At 41.4% G+C, this 18906-nt stretch overlaps 1 protein-coding gene across 1 annotated transcript; it reads right to left on the bottom strand.

Annotated features, from left to right (window-relative positions):
- Nucleotides 1-7365: 7365 nt before the first annotated feature.
- PPP1R3G (protein phosphatase 1 regulatory subunit 3G) lies at nucleotides 7366-8220 on the bottom strand. Its single transcript, XM_017828716.1, has one exon. It carries the CDS (start codon nucleotides 8218-8220, stop codon nucleotides 7366-7368), a length of 855 nt encoding a protein of 284 aa, XP_017684205.1.
- Nucleotides 8221-18906: the final 10686 nt, after the last annotated feature.

Raw genomic sequence — 18906 nt, 5'->3', positions numbered from 1 at the left:
GACACCGTGGCCTTTAAACCCCCCCCCTCTTATTTTTCTTGCTTTACAAAATTCATCTTTGTTTAGAACTTACTTTTTTTTTTTGTGTTCTTCACGTTCTGTGTTAACATTATTAAAGCAAAGTATCTAATTGTAGTGTATAATTTAGAACAAACTCCCATTCCTCACTGGAATGGGAAAAATTGTGTATTTTACAATTTTGTACAGTTAGATTGAAATGTATACTGATGCATTTCATGGACAATGCAGTGTACAGAATAAAATATTATGTGTACCTAAGACTATAAATGTAGCCTCCATTCACACTTTCAGATAAGAGGCAAATACATTAACAATTCTCCTCTTATTAGATATATAAGTATTGCAATGTAAATTACTTTTAATGAACATTTTACTCAAATTGAATTAATTCTAATAGGTAAAATGCATTATATTCTGCATTTTAAATCTCTGTATTTGCAAGTGGATAATTAAGTGCACTTAATGGTGAAAGTGCAGGGGAAGAAAGGTTTTATTGCTATTTAAGTTTCCACTGAGCTCACAGAAATGTAGTAACATCTTATAGTCTTAGATGATACAGGCTTGGAAAGACTGCCAGTTTTATACTGTAAGAAATTTGGTCCCTAAAACAGTACATGCAAAATCCTTGCTTAAAACAGCTTAATTACTGGAACAAGCACTGCATACCATTTCAAGATATGAGAATGTATGCTAGGAAGCAAAATAAACATCTTTATAAATAGTGTAGCCCTAACTTATAAAGAGGTACAACTCCATTGATAACATAATCTAGGTTTTCACCATGTTTACAAAAAAGTAAGCATTTGGTTTTAAATAGAGGCCTTTTCAATACATAATCAGTTCTTCCAAAATACCAGTACCTTTCCAGTGAAGTTCTTTATCAAGAATACAGCTGTAGATGGTACATGCTCTCATATAGGCATGCAGCCATGGGAATATGAAATGTCTTATTCTTTCCCTCAGAAGTATGAAGGAGATTGCTTCTCCATTAATCAGGCTCTCTAATTTCCCTCCTTCCCCAGTCAGTACTGCAGAGGTTAAGACAGCTCACTTTCTCAGACAAGGAAAAATTAGTTCTTATTCGAAATTAATAACCAGCTTATCATACATTATTTATGCATTACTTATTAGAAGCAACACAAGAATGCTTCTGCTGCTACAGTCCAAAAGTCTGCATAACACTATCTAACTTGTTAACAGAAGTGCAAAGCTAGCAAAGGTATTGGCATTTACTACTCAAACCCAACAGTCGTGGCATTTTAGATGATTGTTCCCTGTTTTGGACAGACCTGTGTGTTTCCTTTCCTTGTAACACACATTTAAGTGCATGCTCAACTAGTGTTAGTTATGTGCATACCAGTTGTACATAATTGGAAGATACCTATAAATATTATTTTTTGCTTGCCTGATGTCTGTTTTAAGGAATTTTATCATAACATGCCCAGTTCTGTATAAAAAGATAGCTTGCCAAATGCTTTATCACTGAAATCCTACAAACTGGATGGAAAATATTTGCTAACCACATCTGGCTTAAGAAGTCCAGCACAGAAATAATTGTTGTAGGCTGGGATGACTTTAGTGTTATGTTTGTGTCCATTTGCCCTGTTCTGAGGCTTGGCTAGGCATGTGCTCATTGTCACTGATGGAGACAGCGAACTGGAGAGCTGGCACTGTGGTCCAGCCTCGGAGTTGCTGTGCTCTTACAGCTGCACCTTCTGTGCTTCACCAGTTCCGTTTACGTTGCAATACTCATTAAATCTCTCTTGGCACGCTGTCAGAAGCTTTGTTGGATTTTGTCAAAGCAGTGTAAACAACAGGAATAGTTAAAACACAAAGGAATGGTCCCATGACTTATGTACAGTGTCCACTATTATAAAAAGTATATATTTTTTCCTTAGACTAGAAGGGAGCTCAATAAATATCTTTACTAAAGCTGCAGTGTCTTAGCAAAACAAGTTTGCTTTTGTATTATATTAAAAATGTTTGTCTTTTCCTGATCTTGACATTTTAGCAAACTATTGACCTCAGCAATATAAGCCAAAATTTGAATGTTTGCATATACTCAAGTTTGTCGTTACTTTTACAGTATAAACTTGGAAACGGCACTCTGAAAGAAAAAAAGTAATCATTTGATTAATATTAGCAACTGTTCAAAGGATAGGCATTTCTGTTGTGTGTTACAGCTTCTCAAGAAATTTTACTCAAATAGAAAGCACGGTTTCAAAATACCCAGATATACCAGAGGTACAGCTGTCCGGGAGGAGAGCAACCCAAGAGAGAAGCATGTGAACACTTTACATACAATGCTGAAACAGCCTAAGAAGGATTTTAATTTACTACTCACTCTTCTCAAATGGTATTCCTGTATAAAAAACTTCACCAAGTTTCCAGGTCTTAAAAGCATGACTTTTACCCTCTAACATCAGCAGGTGGCATAATTTTATGGAGAAGCACCAGCCCCTCAACTTACTTCCTTTAATGCAACATAAACGCATCTCTCCAGATACCCAGCACAGGCCATACGTACGCGTAAACAGAGCCATGAAAGAGCTGTGCACCTACTGTTTTCCTGAGTTTTCCATAATGATCTACAGTGAAACCCCAGCATTATTCAAGTCAGGACTATACTGATCGCTTTGTTCCACCATTTGTAACACAGGCAAATTATTTCATACTCTTAGGAATATTTTGTTTAACGACCTTTATAAAAAAAAAGAAGTAAGGTGTGCAGCTCTTTAACTGAGTGTTTACATTCCTACTTTTTTCAGTATTTTAGAATATAAAAATAGTGCACGAGCCTTTAATGTGGAAGCAGGGAAAAAAAAAAAACAGATAGAGAAGCCAATAATTCTTCCAAAACTGTGGAAGAACACTTTTCTACAAGTGTAAAAGGAAAAAACATGGAACTCGCAAACCTGTTTCACAAACATATGCACCTTCAAAAGGATTCCGCAGCTTACAGAGGAAATTAAATACGTTTTGCAGGAGATGCTTCTTTCTAAACTACTTACCTTTTTTACTGTTAAACCCAGTATCTGCTGAACCTTTGCAAGAGGGGGAAATGATGGTAAGTAGTGCATTCAAATAACTACTCTTCTGTGTTCAGAGAAAAAAACTATGGAGACCTGTGAAGAATGTGCAGGCTTTCTATTGAAAGAGTACACTCCATAAATATTTATAACAGTCTTTGGCAATATGCTAATCCAAGGCAAGTAATTTTCCCTCTCTTAAAAAGAATCATGAAAAAACAATTAAGGTGATTTAATTACTGCCATGCATAGACAGCAGATTTTGAACTCTTGACAGATGAACATTCATCACAGTGCCATGTTATCCTAACCCCATAACACAAGACTCTGAACAGAATAGACAATTAAGCCTAGATCATTTCCCCTACCTTCCTGCAGTACTTTGGGCTGGATCCAAATCCCAGGGAAGCCAATGGGACTAGAAGCCAGACTTTCCAAGTACTGACTAAAAGCCCCAACTTTAAATAAAACAGAAGTAGTTTTCACACAAGTTTGCAAGATCTTCATGACACCAAAGTAAATTTAGCTTCACAGTCCTTTTCTGAATCATTTAAATCTGAATTTAAATGCAATTGTACATGGCAAAAAAATTGCTTAAGGAAGATTTAATTTTGATGTCCTTCACATTTACCCCTTTAGAGTTTCAACTATATTAAATTTTTTTGGTTTATATATACCTATAAAACCATTTGGCAGCTATTTCTCCCCTAAGCCCTTAATTCATGGCAAGGGGACAGAAGTATGCTTAAAATAAAAATCTTTGGAGATGGAGTTTTTCCAAAAGGGCAATAAATCTTTATCATTTCTTATTAAAGTTAGGGGAAGGACCATGTTTATGAACACATCCTCCAAAAGTTATGCTTCGAATCTTTATAAAATACATTAACAGTAATGCAACCAAACAAGAAGAGTGCTTCACTTAACAGTTTACTCCACTGGCCTTCTGATTTTATAGAATTAGAACTACTTCATTTTGAATATATTTCTTTGAGAATAACGTTGCAATTATGCCATGTATCTCAACCTATGACCATGAGCAGCAGCCCTGTGTTTTGCTGGTGCGGGCTTGCAATCCTTCAGTACGCACATGGTCCAGTTTGGATTTTTACACTGCTGCCCAGTGTAATCTTTGGTAAAGCCTTGCATTTCCATAGCCTTCAGTAACTGTAGCTATGAAAATACAGACAACTGTGTGTAGGCTGTCTCTGAAACCTTCTTTGGAAACCTAAGCTTCTATAAAGTCTTAAAAGCACAAAAATGTACTGTCTATTAAAACGGAGTATGTTTAATTCTCCTCTGAGAGGGGTTCCCCCCTTTCTTTCACAAAAAGTAATTACTTATAACAAATAAAAGCACTTTACCTGTTATCAAAGCACAAAAATGTTGTGCTTTAATTAACACGATTCGCAGGACTTTGGATTGGCACCAATTTTTGGAAGCACTCAAAAGATTTTACTGTTTAGCCTCATCAAGTACTTTCTTGCATTTCGAATTTCAAATCACGTGTCTGAAGAGCACACAGCAATGTTACATGTTCTGGATGTTGATGTTTCACACCCATTGCCCATAGTTTACAGCGTACCAGAGAACATTTTTAGCCCTCTATCAATAAGCACAGCTAGCTAAGATTCTTCAAGGTACCAGCTTTGCACCTCTGCCCAGATACAACCACTAGCATATGGCTACTCCTTTAAATTCTGTTTAAGGAGAGATCCCTCCCCTCCTTTTTTTGGCGTTGTTTCCTTCTTCTCCGAAGCAATTAATAAACAAAGCACAGAACAAGGAATGGGCTCCTGGAATCCAAAGTAAATGAAGGATCAAACTTGACACTGTTAGCCCCACACATCAGCTTAAGAGCACGCTGTGTCATTGACTCAACAATCTGAAGAAAGGCTAATTCATACCAGATTATCGCACGTAATATCCTGTAATCCTGTAACGCATTGTAGATTTAAAACAAAGTTGTATGGGATGTAGTAGAGTTTGCTATTCTCCCTTAAAACCTTTCATGGTTTTGGCGAGAGTTTACATGTAAGTTGGAAAACAATCATACGACCTTCTGTTTGCCTGCACAGAGCTTTTCCTCTGTGCGTTGTCAAAGCAACTGGTACAGTCTAACAACAGGATGGTTTCTGAAGGAATTAAAACACCTCCTTGTCTCTGGCTGTATTCTCACATTGTGGTTTATGTGCAGGGTTTTTAGGGAGGAGGGAGGACAGGCTCCATTTCAGAAGCAGTGCGCATGTTAGCAAAACTGCAGGACCTTTAGTCTGAAGCCCCCTCTGCTTCAAGTCTTACCCACAATAGACTCCCTGCTAGCTCTGGGTCTGTTCCAGCTATCTCAAAAGGCAGGTTATCTATAGACTTGAAAATATTTTCAAGTATGGGCAATTTTATAAACAAGCTATTTTTTCTAATGTTCTCATAATGGCTTTTAAGATGTTTACATCTTCAGAGGAAATGAAGACTTGAGAAATCTCTGTTTTAAAAAAGGAAAATAATATTCCAAAGTCTTACTGAAGAACATACATCCATGTCAGGACGTTTTCTGCATTCTGGCAATGTCTTTTCTTTCATTAAAAAAATTAACCCGTATTTTGAGATACTGTATCAAAAGAAAACAAGTGAGTCAAAGCTGCAGAGGAGCCAGAACAAAACTCAACTGAAACCCACTTCTTTTCCACCCATGCTCATGAAGCTTCCTCACATCACAGCTCTGCACAAGATGCCTGTCACAAGTGGCTGTCGTAGACTTCCAGGGCGATTTGCCTCATGGCTGTGGCACTCATTTCCAGCTACAGCCCTAAACATTGCTTACAGACAGGAAATGTCCCTGGTCAGAGTGGGGCACACCAACAGCGTGATCCCCTTGGCACCACACACATTAGGGCAGGGGCACAACCAGGTTGCAAAACCAAGAAGTATCCTGTTACATTTTGCTATATGGAAAAAAAAAAAAGATGTGTAATGGTGAGCTTTTTAACTTTTTTTAAAACTTTTTTTATTCTTACAAACCCATTTGCATTGGTACTTTTCGCTTAATTTCAGGACTTGGGACACCAGCAATAGTCAACCTCTAGGCTTGCAGTGCAACAGTGAAGACTGTAAAATCATTTCAAGTGTCCAGCGCCATAAAGTCCAGCTGTGTGCACAACAAAGTCCTTTCCCAGCAACATACAAATACAGAAAAATATGTAGCAAAATAAGCTGAATAAATTATAAATACTTGAGAAATGTGGTGCAAAATGTAACATAAGGAGAGCTGAACTAAGGCACTTGTTTTCATTCGTTACTGAGGCCACCCTCTGTTATCGCATCGTCACTCCTCAGTGAGAAGGTCATCCAAATCAGCATCTGCTCCCCAAATCTGAAAATACAGAAGCGTGTATGAGACGGACACCATCTTGTACTTCCCAGTGCATGACTCAAAGGTGTTACCAAAGTTCTCCTGATAAACGCAGCATCAGCAAATATTTAAACTCCTCCTTCGTCCCGGTTTTAGACTTGTCAGTTGTGTGAAAAGAAGTCACCAGTCTATTTTAAGCAAAAACATCTTTGCAGAAGTCCCTGTTGGCTGCTATTAGCCAGACAGGATCTACATGCAAGCCTGGGGAGCGGGGAGCAGTATCAAAGTGTGCCGAATGACAAAAACCAGAGCAGCCCTCTCCAGCCCCAGATCCAGCCCCAAAACAGACTGCCTGGAAAGGTGGGCCGGGCACGCAAGCCTGTCACGAGTTTGACAGGTGCTCACAACAGTGAATCGTATTGTTACAGAGTCCATTGAACTAAAAAAAAAAAGAAAAGAAAAAAAAGAAAAACCACACCATTGGTGTTGCAGTACTTTGTCTTTGAAATGGATGTGAGAACGAGAAAGCTGGGATCCTAAGTTAAATTGTAGTGAACACGCCGCCAAGTTTTCACACGAGCGCTCTTGTGCATCTCTGACTAATCGGGTAAGTGGAGTCAAGCCCAAATCAAGACCTCAAAAATTCACTTCAAGAGGGGAAAAGCAAAGCCCACGCTACTCATTCTCCTTGTTCCCTCAAAAAAAAAAAAAAAAAAAAAAAAAAAAAAAAAAAAAAAGAAAAAAGAACGATTCCACAAGCCACAGCAATGCGAGCCTACGCACATCCATGTTTCGCTGGCAAAACCGAAGTGCCTGCTTAAAAACCACCAGACTTGGGGCAGTCTCCGGGACGGTGGCCTCGGCGCGCTGGCTGTCTCCCTCCCGAAACGGGCCTCACTCCGGGAGCAGGGCTGCGGCCGCCTCCCCCTGCCCGGCCGGGTCCTCTCGGCTCCCCTCGCCCGGCCGGCGTCAGTATCGGGGGGCGGCGGGGGTCGGCGGGGCGGCGGCGGGCGGTGCGGGGCCGCCCCCGGGGCAGCCGCAGCACCGCAGGGTGTAGTTGCGGCCGCCGTTGTTGTCCCAGAACTCGCCCTGCGCGCTGCGGTAGCGGATGGCGAAGTGGAGGGCAGAGCCCTCCCGCAGGCTCGGCGGGACGCACAGGGTGAAGCCGTAGCGCTCGGCCGGCGGGTCGGGGGGCAGGGGGGCGGCCGGGACGTCCACGAAGGAGAGCCACTCGTTGAAGGTGTAGCGCACCGTCACCTCCTTGAGGCCGGGGCCGCCCAGCACTTGCACCGTGCCCCGCACGTCGGTGGGCGCCGCAGGCCGCCCCAGCCGCTCCAGGCAGACGCGCTGCCGCCGCAGCCGCTCGGCGCTGGGCTCCCCGCCGTCGGGGAAGTCGGGCACCAGGAGCAGGGCGGGCGGCGGGGGGTCCCCGCCGGGCGGCGGCGGCGGGTCCCGCTCCTCGCCGGGCGGGCTCTGCAGGTGGGACAGCGCGGCGGGCGGCACCTGCGGCTCCTCGGCGTCGCTGAAGTGCTTGACGCTGGCGAGGCTCAGCCCCAGCGAGTCGGCGAACTGCACCCGCTTCTTGCACTTGCCGCAACAGTCTTCGCCCGCCGCCGCCTCCCCCTCCTCTTCTTCCTCCTCCCCCTCCTCCTGGCGCTCGCCGGGCCCGGGGGACGGCGGCCGCCCGCAGCGCCGCAGCTCCAGCAGCACCAGCCGCTCCCCCGCCGCGTCCCGCTTGGCGTCGCGGGGCACCGTCGGGGCCGCGCCGCGGAGCCGCCGCTCCTCCGCCGCCAGCTCCTGCCGCGGGCGTGCAGGGCTCGCCATGGCGGGGCGCCCCGCTGGGCCCGTCCCGGCCGCCCCTGTGCCGGCAGGCGGACGGGCCGGCACCGCTTTATCCGGCGCCCCCGGCGCAGGCCCCGGGCGGGGGGCGCGCCCCCCCCGCCGGGCCCGGAGCCTCCCCGCGGGGCCGGGGCTGGGGCTGGGGCTGGGGCGGCTGCGGGCGGGGGCGGGACCTCCCTGGACGGGCAACGCGGAAACAGCCGCGACGGGCGGCCCCGCACGTCCTCTCGCCCGCCGGGGGCCGCCGTTACCAGGGCGCGGAGGAGCGAGCAGAGAGCAACGCTGCCCCGTGCCTTGCGGGGGCTGCGGGGGGCAGCGGGAGCGGGGAGAGGCGCCTCGCGGGGCCCGCCGGGGTCCGCCCGCCCCGCCCCGCACTGTCAGGCCGGGGGAGAACGCGGGGCCGTGGGCTGCTGGAGCGGGCTTGGTTACTGCTCCAATTTATTATTATTAATATTATTGTCATCATCGTCGTCGTAATTTAGGCTTCCACCCGTCGGAGATTCACCGAAGAAAGAGCCTGGAGGGTCAGGATTAAGCAGGAGCCCCCCAGCTCCGTACTGGCATCACCGAGGAGCTCCAGCCGAGCCCGCGGCGCAGGGGAGGGAGGCGGCGGGAGCTGAGCGGCTCCTCGGGACCGGGGCTGAGCCGCCGCCCTGCCGCCGGCCTGGGCGTCAGTAGCGCGGGGTCCTGCCCGTGAGCCGCTGGGAGTTTGTGAGACTCATGGCTTAGACCCCTGGCTTTTGTGTTTAATTTGGTTTCCACCCATCCTAACTGCAGCGAAAAAGCTTTGAGACCAGAGCTCGAGGACAAAACCCCAAAGGTAAAACAAACTCCGAAGGCATTAACTTTTTAAAGTATGATACATTTTTTAAGCCGATCTCTTTATTTTTTACCCGCACTCGGTACTAACAGTACCCGTGGAAAATCGAGTCCAAAGGCTAAGGAGGCACACACGTGTGCACACATGCCCTCTTAGAAGGTCAGACTATCGTTAAAGTTTCCGATTAAAAAATCAAGGAGGAAAATCAAAATACGGGCAGTACCTTTTAAACGAATAAAGAGAAGTAGAATCCCTCAGTTTTATTTTCTAGGCATGATGCATAGTAAACAGCATCCTCATAACAAGATACTTTTATTAGTACGGTGAGATCCATATCTGAGAAGTTTCCAAACATGGTTCTATACTTTGTGTGTGCCACAGTATTGTCTGGGGGTGATTTGCATGGATGACTGCAAAAATACTACATTATGAAACTCCCCTTCATTCTTTTTCTCGTGGAAAAGACACTAAAAAGCATATGCAAATAACACGGTGCTTTCTGAAGCAGTATACTCCCACTATGGATGGGGACGATAGCAAGGAGGGTTTTTTTGTTCGTTTTGCATAGTTTGTTTTATTTTTAGCATCAATCTGGTTTCCAAAAAGCAGCCTCCCAGTGTGAGTGAATACAGTGCAGTTCAACTGAGTGTGCAGTCTGGGTCTCACAGAGGAATGAATATCAAAGCAGCAGAAACACCACCAAACAGTTTTCTTAGCAGATACTGCTGTGAGGATGTTCTTACTACACCTTGACAGAAGAGCTGAACAGCGAAATGTTACTTAGAGGTGCCAGATAATCTGATTACTCGATATTTGTTTGTAGTTTGCTTTGGAGCATTGTAAGAAGAGGAACGAAGGACAAACATTCTGGCTGGCACCCGCTGTGCTAATAGAAAACATGACAAACACCACTTTGCCATTAACTGTTCATCACCAGCACTCTGCTGCGAGCTGCCCCCCTTCATAGAAGCATTTCTTTGCCTAATCCTCTCCAGGTGAGCTGGTGTGCCACTATTTCAGCTCTTTGAACTAACCAGTCTCAAATTAATGGTACTAAACCCCAGAGCATGGTCCTGAGTTTCTCATCTGAGGTCTGTGATGCAACACAAGAAAGAGGAACACGATTGTCTTCTTCCTGCTGACAGGGAAGGTGCTGGTGTCAGCTGCTTTCACCATCACTCCCGACCTGCCAGTGGCTGTAACAGACCAGGGGACAAAAACTTTGGGCCACTCTCCTGTTAACATTCACTGTGATGAAAACAGGTTGCAATGCAGGCACTTTCTCACCTGTCCCTGGAAGTGAGACCTCACGACTCACCTATCTGAGGCTTGTGGCACCTCAAAATTAACAAGCTGGAAGGAAAAATAAATGGATAGATGATGTTTGGATTGGGGTGCTTAGTACTTACAGTATGTTCTAGATCCTTTTCATAAAATACAACACTACCACTTTATTTTCTTGAAGTGTTATCTATTTTATGGTGAGGAAAACAGAAATGAAGAAACCAGTCCTTACTTCCTCATGTGGAAGCTTTCCCAGCTTGCCAAATCATTAACAAATGTTTTAAGCAGCAAAGGGAAAAAAATGTGCCATTTGCTCATAAGGCAAAACCATGTGGACTACTAGAAATTACAGAATAATGTGAAAGGTTAAAGCAAAATAAGGGACAGGAAAAAGCGAAACCAACTGTAAATATTGATAAGAGTTAAGTCATAGGGTACCAATTAATACACATTTCTTATATGTTCCATAACTCTGGGAGACAGGCCTCGAAAAAGAACCACCATTCACAGAAATAAAGCAAAAGCAGTTAAGGCAACATGAATGCATATTGCAGGAAAATAATTAAAATCAGGCAATTAAAGGCATACAAAGATGGATTTTTAGTTGGACTCAATTGCCACCATTTTGAAAGGGGTAATTTAAAGTCAGATAAACCTGTAGAACAGATGTTCAGCTATGCAACATACCATGCCAGAGGACATTAGTTAAGGAGTTATTAGTTAAGGAGATAAGTTACATACTTCGAAATGGCTTCTCTTAAAAGAACAGGGCAACCAGGATCTCAGGCTTCTAATTTACCACATTTGTTATTAAAGAAGATGTTGAGATAAAAGCAGAGAGATTTCTTAGTAATAGAGAGAGAGAGCATATTTGCAGTCAGGAGGCATTTTGCATTCCCTGAGCTTGGACCAGATGTGTTTGTCATAAACTACACACAGGATCAACACAGCACCACCTTTCATTTCGCCCCATCTTGTTTCCCAACTGCCCACTTTGATCCCATCCTGCATTCAACACACACGTCTTGTAGGAGTATTTGCATCCTCAGAAGAAAAATGAAAATGAAATTTTAAAAAAGAATGCAAAAATCACTGGTAAGCAATCCATGGTATTGTTTTTCTCACTATGATTGCATGGAAATGTATTTCTCATTAGATTGGAGATTTTGGGTTGGAGCTCTATTTGCTATGCAGATTAATAAATTGATCAAGCTGCTTAGATCAATAGTTGTCATCATTTGAAAACAAAATGAACATTAAAATATTTGTTTGCAGACACCCAGAGTCAATTAACTGGAGAGGATTCTGTGGATTCCATTCAACCACATAATGTAATACTGAAGCCCATTCAAATACTGTTCATCATTTCTTTTAATGCACTTTTAATAGTAGCTTCAACCTTCAAATCCAAAACTGGTAAAATTCCCAGTTAGTCCAAGGGGAAAGTATTCTACTTTTGGATGTACCTAGTTCAAATATGTGACATCTCTCCAATTTCCCGCTTAAGTCTTTTGTAGGACAATCCCCCATGAAAGAATATAAGCTTATAAAAAAATGTGAATGAGTCATAACTCCTAAGCACTATAAAACAATTTACAGGGATTTAGAAATATGCAGGGATTATCACAGTTCACACACAAAATTAATACCATCTTTTACCAAATGCTAGCAGCATTCGTACTTGCTTCACTTTGAAAATTATGTAGTTCTTCATCCCAGTTTTAACAGTCATGTTCCTTTTACAAAAATGTCAGCGAGGATATTAATAGCCTTCTCAATTATTTTTAACAAAAAGTAAAATGCTCCCTATCCCATCAGAAATTTTAACTTCTCTGTGTTTCTAATAAGGAGGGGATTTCAGTTTACTGCATTTATAAGGATGGTCAACACTGAATGAAAATCTCAGTGGGTCCATACAACTAGAATAGAAATTATTCAGAAGTTCGATTATTAGACCTAATTTCTTCTTTATGCAGGAAAACCAAGCAGCTGTACTTCAAAAAGGCATGCATTAGATCTGTAGTGGGAAAAGTACTGAAATGGAAACAAGTAAATGGAAGTGATTACTTTAGTTTCCAGATCTTAAATACTGAGATTTAAACGTAATTTCTTCAGGATGCTCAGCAAGCACAAACCTTTAGAGCTTTGAGTTGCTCAGACAATCACTTTTAGAGATCTCTGCTGTATATTTTTTCTTGTGTCTCAGCAGACTTTCGTCTGATGTTTCTTATGGGATATAGAGATGCCTTTAAATACAGGAAAATATACTTACTCCATTTTCCTGAACTACAGCAATGGGTGTGTTTCCTATAATGATGTTGAATATCCTTTTCAATTACAAATACTGAATATTTGGCAATAAGGCGAGGAATGTCCCTTCATTTGGGTGAAATGCTAACCTTCTGGAAGATGGAGTTTTGTAATTGATTTCAGTAGGTCAAAGATTTCCCTGCCTCTGATATAAAATTAAGGCCATTCTTCATGAAAAGTAAATATATAGTAATGGTACAAAAGATTCTGAATTCAGAGTAGAGTTGGCATTAACTGTGACATAACCATGTTGCACAAAATCTTCTATGCACTATGGTTTCTGAAGTGTTGCTTGGATCTTGTGGCTCTTAAACATGTCGAGATTTCGTTTAATACCTTTGATACTTATAGGTATTATCTAAACTTTTTATATTCATGTGGTACACTGAAAATCCTAAGGCGTTTGTCAGTCAGTAAACTATATGCTGATAAAAAACCCTCCCGTATACAAGCTGTCATCCTGCCTTCCCTATAGACTTACTGTTGCATTTCAACAATTTACCCCAAATAAACAGTCTTTGAAAAGGAGAAGTTCAGATTATCAGTGAGAAAAAATGGTTTCAACTTCCAAAATGTATTGACAGTATAGGAGTTGAAAAGGGTTTTGTTTTAGGGGTTTTGTTTGTTTTACTGTGAACCTCCAGAAAGTTGCAGAACCGCATCTCTTTCAAAAGTTTCTGATGAACACTAGGATCCAGGTTCTCACATGTAAAACCTCTATGTTTATGGGGTTTTTTGTTTGGGTTTGTTTTTGTTTGTTTGGGGGTTTGTGTGGGTTTTTTGTTGTTGTTGTCTTTGTTTTGCAATCTAGGAAAAATATAATTTGCATCAAAATCTTGCCCTACATTATGCTAGTATTGCTTTGGATTTCTGTGAGAAAGAAGCTCCATCTTACAGAGTATGTTGGTATGAAGGGCATTCTACCCCCAAAACTATTGCTAGGCTATTAAAATAGTGAAGTTTTTCTTGCTGTCTCTCTTAAATTGCTGGATTTTGCTCCTGCTCTGCCACTTTGCAGTCTGCCTTCAGAAAACCAAAACCAATGTCTTCTTAAAACTCTGTAAAGAAACTTATTCAGCCAGAAGATACGTTTACCTCTTGTCTAAGGACACTCCAAAATTCCAAATGCTTGATATACCCTCCAAAATATACTCCTAGAAACTACATAAAACATGGCAAAACAACACATCTCTAGACCACCTCTTTGTTAGCACATGAATATTACATGCCTGAGACATTAGATTTCCCCCTCTCCTTTCTTCCTTCTCTAAGGCATTAGATTTTTTTACCCATTGGAAATGAGACATGAAAATGGAAAACAACATGAACTTGTACCCACATAAATTCTGGTTTGTATTTCTGTGTTTGTCTTTGTTACAAGCAGCAAGGTGTGTAACTCACTCAAAATCAATAGTGGCACGAACTCATTTGGTCTCTCCTACGACAACAGAATTTGCCAGCCGGTCAGAAGGACCTTCGTGACGTTGGCTGGCAAAACCTTGCTGGTCTTTAGAGTTGCGTTTGACGTGGCATAACGAAATGCTAACCTGACCTCATCAGCTTAGATACCTCCCTGTCCCTTGGGAAAACAGAGTTGTGCAATATAGCCTGTTTTAATAACTGCTGGCAAATGCAGACCAACCTTTTCAGACCAGCAATCGCAGACAGGTAAGTTGTATGTCAGTCCCATTTTTTTTCACTTGGTTTAAAACAGAGGAGTAATCTTGCTGTAGAAATTCTACATTAAAAATTGTATGCTTGAATGTGTATTTTTTTTAAACTGTCAGAAAAGGAGTAAATTCAACCCTGACTCTCTGCATTTCCCAAGGACAGCCTCAGTTACAGTCTGTCCTCAATTTCTCAGCTATGATAATAGATAGTAAAACAGGTATCTGATAGAATATATCCTGTAAGAGAGACAGTCATTTATATCGATTCTCATGACTTACGAACATCATAACTTCAGTTGATGTAAATATATACCAGTGACTAGATATCTGTAACAAAATACAATACTGCTAAAGCACAAAAAAAGAGACTTCAGAGTTGAATTTCAGTGAATAAAATAGATTTTGTAGTGGGCTGAATAAAGAGAGATTTGCTTTTCTAAAGAATGTTAATAGTTGTTACAGTAGGAAAGAAAAAAGAGCAGAAATGCTGCTTTAATATTAGTGTCCTACTCTAAAAAATAAGCCTGTACTTGAAAACTCTCAAGTACATGAACAAGAAACAAGACTGCATGACACAGCCTAATGCTGCAAAAGTAAAGGACTGGCACAGTAGCTGTCATTAACAGTATACAAACAGAAAGGCAGAAAAGAAGCTCCATCTGGTGGCATGGTTGATTGTAATTGCTTTTCAATTTCATCGAATTGTAAATACATTCCTCTTCAGCAGCAACATGAAAAACTGAAGTAATGTGTAAAAGATCACCTGTTGTGCAAGTGGAACCAGCACTGTCTAACAATTTAAGATCGGAAAACACTCTAAAATCAGGACCTTTTTCTATTTGAGGCAAATCAGTTAAAGCCTTTCAATACAAGGTACTGTCAGGGTACTAATCTGGGACAGAAAAAGATCATCACACAGAAATGAAAGGGTGCATTAGCACACTTCAAGAGGTGATCTGCTGCAGCCTGGGGTGGGGAGAAGAGAAGGCAGAAATCACTGGTTAAAGGATGAAGGAGGAAGAGGTGTGTAAATGTGAAGTCAAGGTTGCTGCTGAACCTGTCACATAACAGTTCGTGGAACATTTACAGAGGTATTAAAAAGAATATTGCTGTGTGTCATAATAAGGAAATAAACCATTCTTCAGTTAGTTACTTTTTATAATAAATTAACTTTTCTTCAATGAAAAGATGTCTTGAAAAAAAAAATCTTGAACCGTTCTAGCTGTAACAGATTTGCAACATCTTAGTATGAAAACAAAGTAGATGCTTGAATCAATTTCTTATGTAGTAAAGTGACTAAATTTTAGGAAGGTGTTTTCTTCTTCCCTGCCTCCAGTATATTCTTACCACCTGAGCTGTGAAAACTGTAGACATGGACAAAAGCAATGAAGGAACCTGGATGCACAGAATAGCTTAGCAAAAATAAAGGATCAGACTGACCAACACCTATACTGGCTATTTGCAAAGAACTGCTGAACAAAATGCTGGTGGCCAGGTAAAATAATTTGACCTAAGCTTACAAATAATTTTAGCAAGTATTTAATTGCAAATATCTGTGTACATGCAACATCTGAGTAAATTCAGCAAAGTGACTGCTTTGCAGGGTTGGGAGACACATTACCCCAAGCTGATGTTACAAAATGTTATAAGCATTGTAAAATATAAAACTAATTGGGTAAATGATACTAGGTGTAGCCACTGAAATTCTATGACTCATTTCATGTACAAACTCATGTCTGCTACTGCTCCTTCAAGAAGCCACAGCAATTTCTCTCAAGACAGTATCCTAGCCCACATTTGTGCTAAAACTCAACAATCTTAAACACAGATATACATAAACCTTGTCCTGCACACTCAGTAAAAAAAATACACTTTGTATACTCTTTTGTAGTGCCCACATTTTAAAGGGCAATATGCTGCATTTCATCAAATCGATGCATCATTACCTTTTTTTAGAGTAGACCAGAGCTTAGTATTAATTACTCAATTAAAAAAAAAAATCCATCTTAAAAGAATGATGGGAATACAGATTCAAGCACCAATGCACTAAAAATTGCCCCAAGTCACATTGCTTTTATACCTTTAATGCAGCCCTTTTTTATTTTTTGAGCGTATCATTTAGGTTACAGCCTTTAATTATGCATTTTAGGCCATTTTTCTCTCAGGACTGTCTCATTAAGCACACAAGATAGACAGCTGCTCAATAGTGTTGTCACTGCTTTTCTCTACAGAGCTCAAAGTGTAGCTGTAGGTCTTACCTACTGAACACTGTTCCAGTCCTGCTCTGGAGATGTGATTGGATTTCCTCACGGGATCTCCAGTTGTGCTCAGAGTATCTTCAAGTGCCTCCAAAATAGTAGACTACTATGAGATGAAGTATTCCTGATTTTACCATTAGAGAGCTGAGTTGTGGAAAGGCCAAGGTAAAAAGTGTCCATTTATTCTAAGTGCTCATATTGGAAGTGTGCAACTTGACTGTTGAAGTTGCTTATGAGTATAGAATATTTTTCATGGACTCAGAGCATCACTCCTTTTGATTTCAGCTAGAGCTCTAAGTGCTCAGTACCTCTGAAATCTGACTGCTTGAGTTATTGGGATAGAAAGTTAGTAACATGCAACAGGTAGCCAAGTTATTTTAAGCAATTTGCATAGCACTGCTAGATGCTTAATGTCAGGAGCAGCAATAAAATTTAGTCCCTTTAGGCCAGAAAATCACTTGCCTCCATGGTAGGACCATCCTTTGCCTTCTTGCATTCTTTGTAATTTGAAGCAAATGAAGTCTAAGTTCTCCAGCCATGTATGTAGTATGTGATCATGGCATTAAAATGTTATCAAATTCATATCATCATGAATTGGAATTGCAACCTTAATAAAGTTCTTTTAAACTCTTTCTTCCTAGTACTGGCTTGACATGATTCAGGGCAGTTCCTTTTGCAAGCCATCTGCAGATAATACATAGTTCACATTTTTATATATAAGAGTAAGTTTAGCTAAATATGTTTCCTTTGCTGGTATCTGGATACTATTCTGCTGTAACTGCTTCTGTCTCCATTTTCATATCCAACTAAAACAAAAGGACAAATCCCACGTCTCCTATTTCTTTTTGCTCCCAAACTGAGGAGACATTTAAAGGCTGCTACTTCCATGATTCAGTGCATCATTTCTAATGTCTCTGTAATATGATAGACTGTGAATGCAACTTAATGGTGCCAAAACTGAGTTGTTTATCTTTTTATTTGGTGAAGCAGAAGGACTCAACTCACTTCAGTTTGAAAATACTTCAAGAAGAAGCCACTCCTTGTAAGGAATTTCATTTGAAAGAAGACACTTTGTTTCCAAAATAAAGATGTTTTTGAAGAAGAAGCGGTGCCATTCACACCCTTCTCTGTCTCCCTGCATTTAATTTCACTTATTTTTATATGCTGTTTTCAACTTATCCCACCAAGTGAAGAAGAAATGGCATTTCTTACTTCTCCCACAAGAAGGATGCGTTCATTCCCCAAAAGAAGTTCCTGCCTTTTCACTCCAAAGGTTTACCTTGGCTGAATGCAGAGGATTTTCATTTAACTGTGAAGCCTGTGTCACTTTCAAATTTGCAGATTAATGAGTCTGTGTAAAATTCTACGTCTCTTTCCTGCCGTATGTTCAGGGGGTGTCTTATCACTATGGTTTACAATTGAATCCATGTAATCATCATTTCTTGATTCATATGACAGAACAGGAAGACCCGTAAAGTAGTAGCATTCAACTACAAGATGCAAATCGCTTTCTTTATTTTAAACATTTAAGTGCAGTGGATAAAAGCAGTGAGATGGTGACCTTTCAGTATGTTCTGCAGAGAGCTCTAATCCTCCAGGTAACCAGTGAAGTCTAAAATATGTTTATACTCTTATCTATGCTTCCGTGTTTCATATATTCTTATGTGTTTATAGTCATATACATGTGTGTATTTACATTAATCTGATAGTTACCTGTCACACAGTCTTTTCAATACTTCCTGAACCAAACTTGCTTCCTCTGATCCTGTTAGCCAGTTAAACATTAGCTGCTGTCAATCACTGTAGGAGGGCGGGGGCAGGGATAATTTTTTTAGTGTATTTCTAGACTAAAACTTTGAATCTTGCTCAAATGAATGAAATGTACAATTCTAATTTTAAACTTTTGTCCTTCACTTTTGATAACGCCACACCGGTCCCTAAACATTTAGATCCTGCTGAAAGTACTACTCTTATCTGGGATCATGCTTTTTGTTTGTTCGGGTTTTTTTAATCTTGGGTTATTTTAAATTACTACACAGTTTTTGTTCCTTGATTTTGTAAATAATACTGGAGAGAGAAATCGAGAATCCAAGCACTCCAGTAGCTGCTTTTTGATGACCTATGTGCAGGCAGGGTGGCTGAGACAAGGTCTCCATCCAGCCATGGGGAAACAGGCTTCCAGCTGGCTCAGAGAACAGCCTCCTGGCTCTGCGGCTTTCTGCCTCTGCTGGCAGCTTCTCTTTGCTTGAACCCAGCTTCTCCTTGCTTGAACCCAGCAACCACATGACTCAGAGGCTGCATGGTAAAAGGGTGATTGAAATTTTACCCC

The sequence above is a fragment of the Lepidothrix coronata genome, unplaced genomic scaffold, assembly GCF_001604755.1.
Source record: "Lepidothrix coronata isolate B3197 unplaced genomic scaffold, Lepidothrix_coronata-1.0 Scaffold152, whole genome shotgun sequence".
NCBI classification, from domain to species: domain Eukaryota; kingdom Metazoa; phylum Chordata; class Aves; order Passeriformes; family Pipridae; genus Lepidothrix; species Lepidothrix coronata.
The sequence above is the reverse complement of the archived record's forward strand: the minus strand, read 5'-3'. Positions and strand labels throughout refer to the sequence as shown.

Excerpts from the sequence above, each read along its gene's own strand:
- PPP1R3G (XM_017828716.1), bottom strand. The coding sequence starts at position 8,220 with ATGGCGAGCCCTGCACGCCCGCGGCAGGAGCTGGCGGCGGAGGAGCGG.